General features: G+C 55.2%; 1 protein-coding gene across 2 annotated transcripts in view; it reads right to left on the reverse strand.

The window, feature by feature from the left end:
- Nucleotides 1-12,013, reverse strand: part of TRAPPC9 (trafficking protein particle complex subunit 9) — a 522,236-nt gene that overhangs the window by 167,044 nt on the left and 343,179 nt on the right. For both annotated transcript variants that reach the window (XM_068525830.1, XM_068525829.1), the window contains one exon: nt 10,744-10,854. In XM_068525830.1, coding sequence (XP_068381931.1) covers nt 10,744-10,854 — 111 coding nt within the window. The remainder of the gene's footprint in view (nt 1-10,743; nt 10,855-12,013) is intronic.

The following is a 12,013-nucleotide window of genomic DNA, read 5'->3' on the forward strand; positions in this document are numbered from 1 at the left end:
ACGACACACCCCTTCCCTTCGGCACCTTCGCTGAAGTGGCCCAGCGCCGAGGTGGGCACGGCTGGGCTTCTTCCCCGCCCATCTGACAGGTGAGGCGTCAGCATCAGAGAGCGTGACGGACCAGCCAAGGGTGCGACCGACGACCAGCAGAGCTGGGGTTGCAGCGCACGTCTCGGCTCGGTCCAGGGCACTTTCCTCTTCCCACCAGATAAGATGAGACCCTTTCCCTAACATGTGGGCAGACACCTTTGAGGGCCCTGAGAGGTCTGCGCACGGGGCTCCACGGCCAGACTCCAATCCCCACGAAGGGAACGATGAGTTCCCAGAATTTCTAGCTCCAGACCAACCGGAGCGCTGCAGCTGGGGGAGACTGGGCTTGGGAGTGTGAGGGATAAGCACCAAAGAGAACACAAGACCCGTGTCACTACCCGCCACCTCTTCCTGGTGAACTAAACCAGGAGGATAATCACCACCATGTCCCCCGATGGGGTCAGCTTAAAGCCTGCCTGAGTCAGGCTGTGAGTGGAGGCGCCCTGAGCAGGACCCCTAAGGAGGAGGGGAACGCTTGTGAATGACACTCTGCACGCCCACGGCTAACCCACTCACTCGTGCACGTTACCTGAGCACCTACTGTGTGCCTGACAGCGCCCTGAGCAGGACCCCCAAGGAGGAGGGGAACGCTTGTGAATGACACTCAGCACGCCCACGGCTAACTCACTCACTCGTGCACGTTACCTGAGCACCTACTGTGTGCCTGACAGCGCCCTGAGCAGGACCCCTAAGGAGGAGGGGAACGCTTGTGAATGACACTCAGCACGCGCACTGCTAACTCGCTCACTCGTGCACGTTACCTGAGCACCTACTGTGTGCCTGACAGCGCCCTGAGCAGGACCCCCGAGGAGGAGGGGAACGCTTGTGAATGACACTCTGCACGCGCACTGCTAACTCACTCACTCGTGCACGTTACCTGAGCACCTACTGTGTGCCTGACAGCGCCCTGAGCAGGACCCCCAAGGAGGAGGGGAACGCTTGTGAATGACACTCAGCACGCCCATGGCTAACTCACTCACTCGTGCACGTTACCTGAGCACCTACTGTGTGCCTGACAGCGCCCTGAGCAGGACCCCCGAGGAGGAGGGGAACGCTTGTGAATGACACTCTGCACGCGCACGGCTGACCCACTCACTCGTGCACGTTACCTGAGCACCTACTGTGTGCCTGACAGCGCCCTGAGCAGGACCCCCGAGGAGGAGGGGAACGCTTGCGAATGACACTCTGCACGCGCACTGCTAACTCAGTCACTCGTGCACGTTACCTGAGCACCTACTGTGTGCCTGACAGCGCCCTGAGCAGGACCCCCGAGGAGGAGGGGAACGCTTGTGAATGACACTCAGCACGCCCACTGCTGACTCACTCACTCGTGCACGTTACCTGAGCACCTACTGTGTGCCTGACAGTGGATCAAGGTGGTAGGGACGTTCAGAGCTGAGCGAGACACACACGCTGCCCCCAAAGACCCCACAGTCGAGCCCCGTGGTCCCCGCACAGGGCCCCCCGTTAGAGTCACCAGGGGAGACTGACAGGTCCCGAGGCCCAGGTGGCACCCAACCAATCAGATCAGGAGGTGGTGGGGCGGGGGGAGCCCCGTAATAACAATTCGAGGCGAAGTTTGGGAACCGCTAGTCTGGCAAGAGCGAGACGCGAGGTAGAAAATACCAAACGCCATCCAAGAGTCCATGGACACACAGGGGAGCAGGACACGGCTCCAGGGGGAGATCGGGGAGGACGCGGCGGGGCGGCTCTGTCACGGCCTGAGGCCCCGCGGTGCTGACCCTGCGGGCCACGCTCTGCCCTCCCATCCGTGCCGAAGGCCGAGGGGCCCCAGGGGACGGCCTTGCTCCCTCCGGGCCTTCCTGTCACTTCCCAAGGGTGGCCATCTGCCTGAGATTCCCGAGGCTGCACCTCCCCCGAGACCCCGGACCCCAGGCGTCCCGCCAACCCCCAGCTCCCAACTGCAATGATGCCGGCCCATGACCCCGGCCCCCAGACCCAGGGGCGGCAGGTCTGCTACACCGCGCGCCTCAGTGGCGCCCCCTACCCTTCCGGTCACCTGGCTACCAGTTCCCTGGTCAGGCCTCGTTAACAAGCCCTCATAGTAAGTCCTCCCTGTGAAGCGGCTGTGTGGCCTCCGGCTCCTGACAGAGGAGGGCCTTCTGTCCCCACGTCAGGCACCGCCCAGGAGCCTGGGCAACGCGACTCCAAGTCATAACTAAGCACTTGAGCAAAACTCCGCACAGTCATCTCCCCAGAAAGGAAGCACAAGACCCCAAGCGCACGCCCTTCCCTAGGCCTGGCGGCTCGGATGGCGGGAGCCGTTCTCACAGCTGAAAATAGCATTACCTGCCCGTCACGGAGCACCTGCCGGGGGTCACGTGCAGTGCTAGGCACACAGCCTGGACTAACTTTAGTACTTATAACGACCTGCAGGACAGGCATCAGTATCCACGCTTTACTGGAAAGCCCAACAAGGCCAGGCGACTTACCCAGACAGCCGAGCCAGCCAGCGGCCGAGCGAGACCGGGCCTGGGCTCCGTGTGGCCCCAGGTCTGCGCCCGCTAGGCCTGTGTCCACGGGGTGGGCGCCTGAACACCAGCCTGCAGCCAGGGCGTGGGTGCAGGGGGCACCACCTCCTGCAGGAGGGAGGCTCCAGTCGCTCAGGACAACAGAGGCCACACAAAGCTGCCCGGCGTACGGAGCCCAAGCGAGTGACCTGGTTTTTCTTTTCTCATGAAGAGGAGAGACTCTCTCCTGTCATCTGAGTCAGCAAACTGCAGCATCTTCCAGGTGTCGAATCTCTGTCACCTGGATGCTTCTCCAGGCTGAGCTCTGACCCCTCTTCTTGCTGCCTATGAATCATTAGGGGATCCTATTGATTCTGGCGCCATCCGGGTTTCTATTAGGAGACTTGCAAAACCGCTAACTGGAAGGGATGCAGAGTGGGGTGGCGGAGACGCCGTGGCCAGGGAGTGAGGAGCCCGGCACCAACGTCATCCTGCCCGGGGCTTGCGAAGCAAACCCGAGCCTCAGTTTCCCCATCGGTCAGCTGAAAGGACAAGAACACACCAAGGTGCTTTCTCCTGGTTTCCATGAGCTTAGTTTCTGAAGGACTCTCCCACTTTCCTCCCAGTCTGAAAAAGGAACAAAGAAAATCCACAAAGTCTTCTGACTCAGAACGGTTGCAGAAGAGACCACCGGGCTGGGGGCACAGGCCTGTGGACGGCGGGGGGCAGGGCAGGCCACCCGTGGAAGGAGGCCGTGCGCACATTCCAGCTGCGGTTAAACAGCAAAGGGCAACAACACCGGTCTCCTAACAGCAAGGGCTTCCTCGCGGGATGCAATGAAGTGCTCGACGGAACTGAACAAGAGAAAAACGTGGAGACAGTTGGTAGGAGGAGCTAGATATTTGGGGCTGGGGCTGTTCTGGGCTCGGATAAACAGCAATTTGTGATACAACGGTATACACCCCCCGAGGCGGGCCTGCGCGGAAATCACTGCTTACACGCTCACTGTTCCCGGGGAGGGCACCTGCACACAAGTGAACGATCGCGGGGATAGAGGACGCACAGGCTGCTCCCCAAACCCCTCTGCGGGGAGTTACAGAAGATCAAAGTCAAAACGAGAGGAGGACGGGACCTTAGTGGTCACCTGGCTGGTCACCCCTCTGAGCCTCAGTTTCTTCATCTGCTAGATAGAGATGATGATCACGATAGCGACCTCAAAACACACGTTGAAGACAGAACACGCAGCACAGCAAGTAACCAATCACAAGTCATCGCTTATCACGTGATCACTTCATTTGCTCCTTCACTCCTACAGGAAACACTGTCTGAGCCTCTCACAGGACCAGGGAAGAAGTTAAAACCTAGAGGAGGGAAAAGGCTTATCTAAAGCCACTCAAGAGGCAAAAGAAGAAAAGCTAAGCCAGAAACAAATTGCCGGCTGAATGCAGCGCTGTGCCACAGGCTGGGCCCCCCTCAGACCAGCAAGAGAACCCTAGAAACACAACCACAATGCCATGGAGCGCCCAGGCCTTCTCACTCCCACCCCAGAGCCCCGCCAGGACCCTCCAGATGTGAGGGTCCGGCCCTCCCCATGGCCTGGACGGCGTCAAGGGGAAGGTCTCAGAGCGCCTAAGGTGTACTTGCTCCGGAGCCCGTCCCTGCCCCTCTGGCTCCACAGCCATTCTAGGACCTGTGCGGTGCACTCTCCATCCGGACGCTTGACAGGGCTGACCTGTTCTCAGCCAGCCAGCGACGAGGCTCCCCAGCGAGGAGACGCCTGGACCAGACGTTCCAGGCCTGCCAAGCAGGCAGTGGCTCCCCGTGAGGGAGGGCGGGACAAGGCGGGGTAGCCTGAAGCACGGGAGGAGACAGCATCTGATACTGTAAACTAAGAGAGATTTGCGCATAAATGAGGGTTGTCATGAAATTTAATTTTAATGGTTTGATAATGAAGCAGAAACACAATAATTATCATATCTTAATTTTTCCAGTACATTTGCTGCTGGCGACACTGTATTTTCTTAAGGAAGTTCATTCTTTTCCACTCAGAAAAGTGTTCTACTGTTTCTGGTCATCTTTTGAAACTGGAGGAGGGGGGATGCCCAGTTCCCGGGACATAGCCTAAAGAAGTGTAGGTAACTCCCGCGGAGGGGTATGGTGGCAGCTGGGCAGCCCTGGGTCCCAATTACAACTAACTGCATGGCCCTTGGCAAGTTCGAGCTCTCTTATGCGTAAGCAGAGATGGGCACAATGCCCACACCTTGAGGATGAGGATTAAAGGCGGAAATGCTTGTGAAAGTGGGTTCTTCTTTACACCACCCCTCGGGTAAAAATGAATGTTACTTCAGGCATCTAGCTGCAAGTCTGGAGGACATCCTCAATGTCACGACCGATGGTGTGGAGCCCCAGGAAATGCGATCAGCACAGACCAAGCATCACAAATCGTGTATGGCAAAAGTGAAGTTAACTAATGGTGCTTAATTACAGAACTGATGCATCAACCAGGCCACAGAAAGAGAGATGAGTCACTGATTTCCAAAGGACCTTTCACAGAAAAGATTTGGAAGGTGAAAAGGTACTTGCTACATCCATTTGCTGAAATGTTGTATTTTAAATTATAAGATGAACTAGATCTCCCTAGGAAATATGGGTATAAGAGTGGTATTTCCAGTTTAAAAACGCGAACATTCAGCCTATGAAGAAGTCCTTCACGCCACCCCACGCACACTCCCCTTTCCAGGGCGTGCTGCTCCTTCACCTGGGCTGCTCTCCCTTGCACTCCAGCCCCACCTCACTCCTACTCAGTGTCCTGTTCTGTATTAGCACCACTTCCTCCAGGAAGCCTTCCCAGCCCCAAGTTGGGTTTCTTCCTCTCAGCTTTGGATTCTCCTCACCCTGTGTGACAATCCCTGCCTTTCTTCCACACCCCACATAAGCGCAGTGAGGACACAGTGAGGACCTTACTCACTATGTCATCTCCTGGCAGGGCGTGGTACTCGCTCGACACTCGGGAAGTGCTTGTTGAATGAATTAATGAACACCTTGCAAGCCAAAGACCCAGCCTGCTCCTCCGCCTCCCCGTCTTCTGCCGGCCTGTACGCTTGACAATGGACTTCAGTGCCGGTCACAGCTTACCTAAGGCTGCACAGAGCAGAAAGAGGAGAAAATAGAACCTGCTTCCCCCCGCCCCCTCCAGCCCATCTTTTTTTTTTTTTTTTTTTTTACATCTTTATTGGAGTATAATTGCTTTACAATGCTGTGTTAGTCTCTGCTTTATAACAAAGTGAATCAGTTATACATACACGTATATCCCCATATCTCTTCCCTCTTGCGTCTCCCTCCCACCCTCCTTATCCCACCCCTCTAGGTGGTCACAGAGCACCGAGCTGATCTCCCTGTGCTATGCGGCTGCTTCCCACTAGCTATCTATTTTACGTTTGGTAGTGTATATACGTCCAGGCCACTCTCTCACTTCGTCCCAGCTTACCCTTCCCCCTCCCCGTGTCCTCAAGCCCATTCTCTAGTCGGTCTGCGTCTTTGTTCCCGTCTTGCCCTTAGGTTCTTCATGACCATTTTTTTGTTTGTTTTTCCATATGTATGTGTTAGCATCTCCAGCCCATCTTAAATCGCCATCCCAAGCTCAGCCGTGGCGTCATTCAGACCTGGGTCCCACCAAGTGCCTTTGACCTCTGTCCTCAGTCTGCTTGTCTATTAACATGCGGACAGAAGCTCCTGTTTGAGGGTACTAGGGGGACTGAGCGCCTGACCTCCTGCAAACACACGGGGCTCAGAAACTGTGACTCCAAGGACACGTTTCTCTTGTACTTGGCACGCCTTTCTACCCGGAGGGAGGGGGAGACAGATGCAGGCCCCCAACAGTCTAATTGGAGTCGGTCCCTCTCCTGGACTGCAGGTCACCCTTAAAAGGACGTCAAATGCCTCGTGACCCAGGACGCCAGGGCTCCGAGCAGAGCAGCATCACAGCTACGTGGCTGCCAGGAATACGGCTTTTCACCGAGGGTGAGGCTGTGTCACCCCGGCAGAACCCGTGGTTCACCTGCCCACTCCCCAGGGAGCAGTGGGAAGGTGGCCTGCCACGCACTGGGAGATAAAGCCGGAGTCTGAGGACCACCACTGCCCTCACCACCGGGGAGAGCTGGCCCGCCCTGCCCTCCTCAGAGTGGCCGAGCCTGGCCGAGGGCAGCCCTCATGAGCGCCTAGGGAAGCCCGAGGTGTGGTGGGGATGGCGCCGGTGGGGGAGGGACAGGCTTCGGGGGGGCTGAGCTCAGGACTCCGGGAGGGCACAGGGCTCTGAGGAGACAGAACCGGGAGGTACGGGGACAGCAGCCCAGGACTCAAGGGGCTTCCCGGGGCTGCCAGGCAAGGTCCACCCACCGCAGCTTCCTCCCCTAGACCTGCTCCGTCAGACCAAAGACCTGGGCCCTCTCCATGGAGGCAGAGCGTGTGTCCAAACCAGGCAAGGCTGGAGAGGTCTGGAAAGGGAAGCGCAGTGACTCCCTGCATCCCCGCGAACACTGGGATGCCTGGCGGTCACCCCTGGGTTAGCGGGGTAGTGGGAGCAGCGCCCGAGTTGACTCCCCAGACAGAAAGGAGCATCATGACCTCTGGTTTACCCCCCCACCCAAAACAGCAGGATGGCCCACCAGGCAGGAGTGGCAGGGCCGCCCCGGCTGCGGGAGTGTCGTCAACTCCCGGCCATGAGGGGTCCTTGCTTACTCATCCTGTGGCTCCTGGAGCCTGACGCAGGCACCCCAGAGCAAATTCTCGAAGCATCAATATTTATCGAATGAATATTTTATGAATGAATAAAGAATGTGCGAGTTAGATGCATCAAGAAATGAGAATTTAAGCAAGAAGCTTAACAAGGAAGAAGCCGGAAGCACAAGACTGAACTGGGCTTATTTGCGAACGGGGCCGTGAACATCGCTCAGACTTCCGTGGCTGACAGTGAGTCAAGCTTAGAACAAGCTCAGCAGTTTGTCATTTTTTTTTTTTTTTAAAGTAGTCCCAGCCTCCTTGCAACTTTAATTTTATTTATGTATGTATGTATGTATGTATGTATGTATGTATGTATGTATGTATGGCTGCATTGGGTCTTCGTTTCTGTGCGAGGGCTTTCTCCAGTTGCGGCAAGCGGGGGCCACTCCTCATCGCGGTGCGCGGGCCTCTCACCATCGCGGCCTCTCTTGTTGCGGAGCACAGGCTCCAGACGCGCAGGCTCAGTAGTTGTGGCTCACGGGCCTAGTTGCTCCGCGGCACGTGGGATCCTCCCAGACCAGGGCTCGAACCCGTGTCCCCTGCATTGGCAGGCAGACTCTCAACCGCTGCGCCACCAGGGAAGCCCTGTCAGTCATTTTTTTAAAGCAGGATTTATGTTGGTGTCATAAGACGACCAGAAGGATGTCCTCTGGGATCCCAGGCTACATCAAAACATCTAGACAAGGCAGACAAGGCAGGGGGCAGACGGTCTCCTTCACAGCTTGGGGACCAGCACGGGGCCCAGGCCGCTGCCAGTGGCCTAGAGCACCAAGGACGCAGCAGCAGGCCAGGAAAGAGCCTGTCCTCACGCCCCGGAGCCAGAACACTCAGCACGGCCGCCACGGCCTCCGTGCACGAGCACGGGAGCCCTGCACACGCCCGCACAGCAAGAACCCCCTACAACAAGGAGCTCTTGAGAGGGGGTGTTTCCGTCCTCTCAAGGGTTAGGCCATGAACGCCCTCCCAGTATCAGCCCCAGACAGCAAATACGACTGTGCATTCACACGTGTCAACATCCATAATGACACTAAACAGCCGCACCCTGGAAGCAATCTCGTAGCGGGTCAGCGTGGAGATGGATAAACGGTGCATTCACGAACGAACCACGAAGAGCAGTCAGGAGGCAGAAACCTGATTCATATTCAGCTCCAGAGCACAATGCTGATTTAAAGTTATAAAAAGACACGCAGAAAAAGACATATGATACGGAACCACTTATGTCATTAACAAAAAAAAACTCTGAACACAGTGTTTGTTGTGGCTATAAATAAGTACAATAAAGTAGTAAAGCGTGGAGCGGATGATGACGCCACGGCCTCCGAGACACACAGACTCTGGAGGAGGAAGAGAAAGGAAGGTGGGGGCGGGGGCGGGGGCCGGGGCGGGGCTGTCGGGCTTGGCTGCTTTTTCATTTGCTTATTTTTTCCCAACATTTCCTTAGGAGTTGAAAGAATTCCTCAGAGGATACTCTATAGACCCGTTGGTACATTCTATAATTAACATTTTATTCTATTTGCTTTATCAGCTCAGTCTATCCATCTTCCCATCCCTCCACCCATCCAGGAATCTAGTTTTTTAGGCATTTCAAAGACTAGTGCAGATATCATACACCACCCCCAAGTCCTTCAGCCGGCAGAGTTTAACATCTGCTTACAGTTTTTCTTTTGATAGAAAATCGACTCTCAGAGAAATGCACAAATCTTAAGTACACATTGGCTAAATTTTAACAATGGCAAACACCTGTGGAACCCACACCCAAATATCAAGTTAGACAACATGGCCATCACCTAGAAAAATCCCCTTGTGCCCCTTCCTGGTCAAAGCCCATCCCGACCTCTCCAGAAGCAACCGATGCTCTGTTTTCACCATCACAGAAGAGTTTCGCTGGTTCTGGGATCTCAGATGAACGGAACCACACGATACATGCTATTTTGGGTCAGGCTCCCCGCACTCAGCATAAGGTTCCTGAGATTCACCCATGGTGATGTATTAGGAGTTTGTCAGTTTTTGTTGTTGAGTAATATCCCATTAGGAAAATGCCACCATTTGTTAATTCATTCTCCTGTAACAGACACCTGAGCTCTATTTTTTGGCTTGGAACATTCTTTATAGGTCTTTTTGTGAACATACGTTTTTAAATTTTTCTTGAATAAATAACTAGAGTTGGAACTGCTGGGCAGAGTACGTCTATGGTTAGTTTTGTAAGAAACTACAGCAGCCTCTGCAAAAGTGGTTGCACTGTTTCACATTCCCACCCAGGCATGAACCTTCCAGCTGCTGCATGTTCCTTGTGGACACTTGACATTGTCAGTCTGTCATTTTAAGCATTCTCATGAGTGTGTAGTGCTGTCTCATTGTGATTTAAATTTGCATTCCCTCCTCCCCACTGACCAATGGTGTTAACGTCCACTATTTTTTTTTTTTAACATTTTATTTCCTTGAGAGAGAGAGAGGAGACAGAAAGATAGAGGGAGACAGAGACAGAGAGGGAGAGAGAGAGGGAGAGATCTCAAGCAAATATAGCAAAACGCTGAAATCTGAGATATGGTATGCTAGTATCTAAATTATTTTCTGTATGTTTCAAGTATTTTGCAATTACAAATAAAAATTATATTTCACCTATATCTTACTCCAGCTATAATTCCACCTATAAGGGTATGGCCCTAACATCCAAGCTGTGCTTGGGGGCACAGCTCCTGGTCTGGAGAGAGGCCCAAATGAGTGGGAGTGGGCCAGGCCCTGGGGAAGGGATCCCCACCACAGCAAAGAGCTTCCTTCCAAAGTCACCGAGCTTGACCTGCCTCCGGACCTGCCCCTGTGGCCCTGGCTCTGCTCCTGGTCGGCTCTCACTTCCACCTTGGCTCCCTGCTCGCCTCTGCTGGACCAGGGCATGTCCTGCGGCTGACCCTGGCCAGGGCCCATTGGGGCCACCTCTCTTTGCCCTCCAAGGGCTGAGCTCGGGTGACACAGCACCTCTTCCAGGCACCTCTGCCTGGCCTGTCTCCTGTGACATTAATTCCTCCAAGGAACTTCCCATTGACATTGATATGCGTCCCTCAGGTCAACACCCAGTGACCCCAGATACAGCTTTCTTAAGAATTTAAAAGTGAAAGGTCTTGCCCAGACGTCTGGGCGTCCTCAGACATGGTGCCTGAAAGCATCTGTAGCTGAGGTGCTGCTTCCTCGGACGGAAACCATTCATTTCTACCTTGACTTTACACTTGGCTCCAATTTGCAACCACGACCGATCCTGTCACTGAACCTGAATAAGGGCTGTGATGCCTCTGAAAGGGGGACCAGGCTGCCCGCCCGCTAAGGTCTCGAGGCTGGACTGTTTCAGCACCTCCCAAGCAGGGCGACGAGAGGGGGGCCAGGGAGCACGTGGGGCCGTGACGACACTCACCGCTGGCACTCGCCGGCGTGCAGGATGAGCTCTTCATTGCTCCGGGCGCTGACTGTCAGCTCGTGCTCCGTGGAGTTGAAGACGTCCAGGAGCAGGTGGCACTGCCGGGTACTGCGGTGCAAAGACAAAGCCAAGTTCAGCATCTTCTGACAGCCAAAGAGGAGAGTGACTCTGCTTCCCCCCATCCCCAAAGATTTTACACCACTGGAGGACATGAGAAGTACGATTTATCAAAATGTCATGTACCCCGGGACACAAAGGCTTACGAAGACTCATTCTGAACTAATTGTGAATTCTACACAGTGGGTTTGGACAGGAGGTCCTCCTCGGTCCTGGGACACATGCTTATAACCCAGCTGTGCCCTTTACACACTGAGTGACCTCGGGAAGGTAACCTGAGTTCTCCAAGCCTCACACGTGCGACCGCTAGGACGCCTGACCCAGCGGGAAAGCACTCGGCATACAGTGTCATTCAATAAGTGACCGCATCATGGCCCTGGGTTTCTACGGGTGCCAGGCCAGGTGCTGGGCAGGGGTCCACAGAGCGCCGTGCCCATGCTGTCTGTGCACATGTCCACCGAGAGTCCTCACGGGGGCCACCCCGCACTCCCCCAGAACTGTGGGCGACACCGTGGGGTCACTCACCACCCACCTGAAACCTCCCTTCCCTGGCCTTCTCTACCGCAGACAGTAAAACTGAAGTAACCAAGTTCCCGCCTCCCCCTTCCCCAAGGGGAGGGCCATGGAACAAAGTTCCAGCCAATAACCGGCTTCTGGAGACTTCTCATGCCACATAAGAAGACAAGTCCTTGAGACGGGAAGGCGTCACCCTTCCACCTCCTGACTCCCTTTGCTTCCTCCCCAGGGAGGAGCAGGACGCCAGGAAGCTCAGGGACTCTAGGGGGCGATGGGGACGAACGCCACGGCTGTGGAGGGCAGACTGGGGCCCTGGGAAATGATGGCACAGACCCATTAGCTACATGTGAAAAACAGAATTCCAGCCACGTACGCTTCGTTTGTGCTAGCTGCCATTTGTCAGGTCCCCATTACGGTCCAATGCTTGCCTAAAACTAACACAGCATCTCAAACACCAAGTGTCGCAGCTGGCGCGTGACAGCTGATGGATAAGCGTCTGCTCATCAAAATGGGACACCCAGACCTAAGACAGGAGCAGACAGCAACAGAGGCAGCAGCCATCCTCCTTCCTGGAGGAACAGGGTAAGGAGATTTTCAGAGAAGAAAAAAAAAGCCTCAGAAAAGGATCTGTGCT

The sequence above is a fragment of the Eschrichtius robustus genome, chromosome 17 (genome assembly GCF_028021215.1).
Source record: "Eschrichtius robustus isolate mEscRob2 chromosome 17, mEscRob2.pri, whole genome shotgun sequence".
Taxonomy (NCBI): Eukaryota; Metazoa; Chordata; class Mammalia; order Artiodactyla; family Eschrichtiidae; genus Eschrichtius; species Eschrichtius robustus.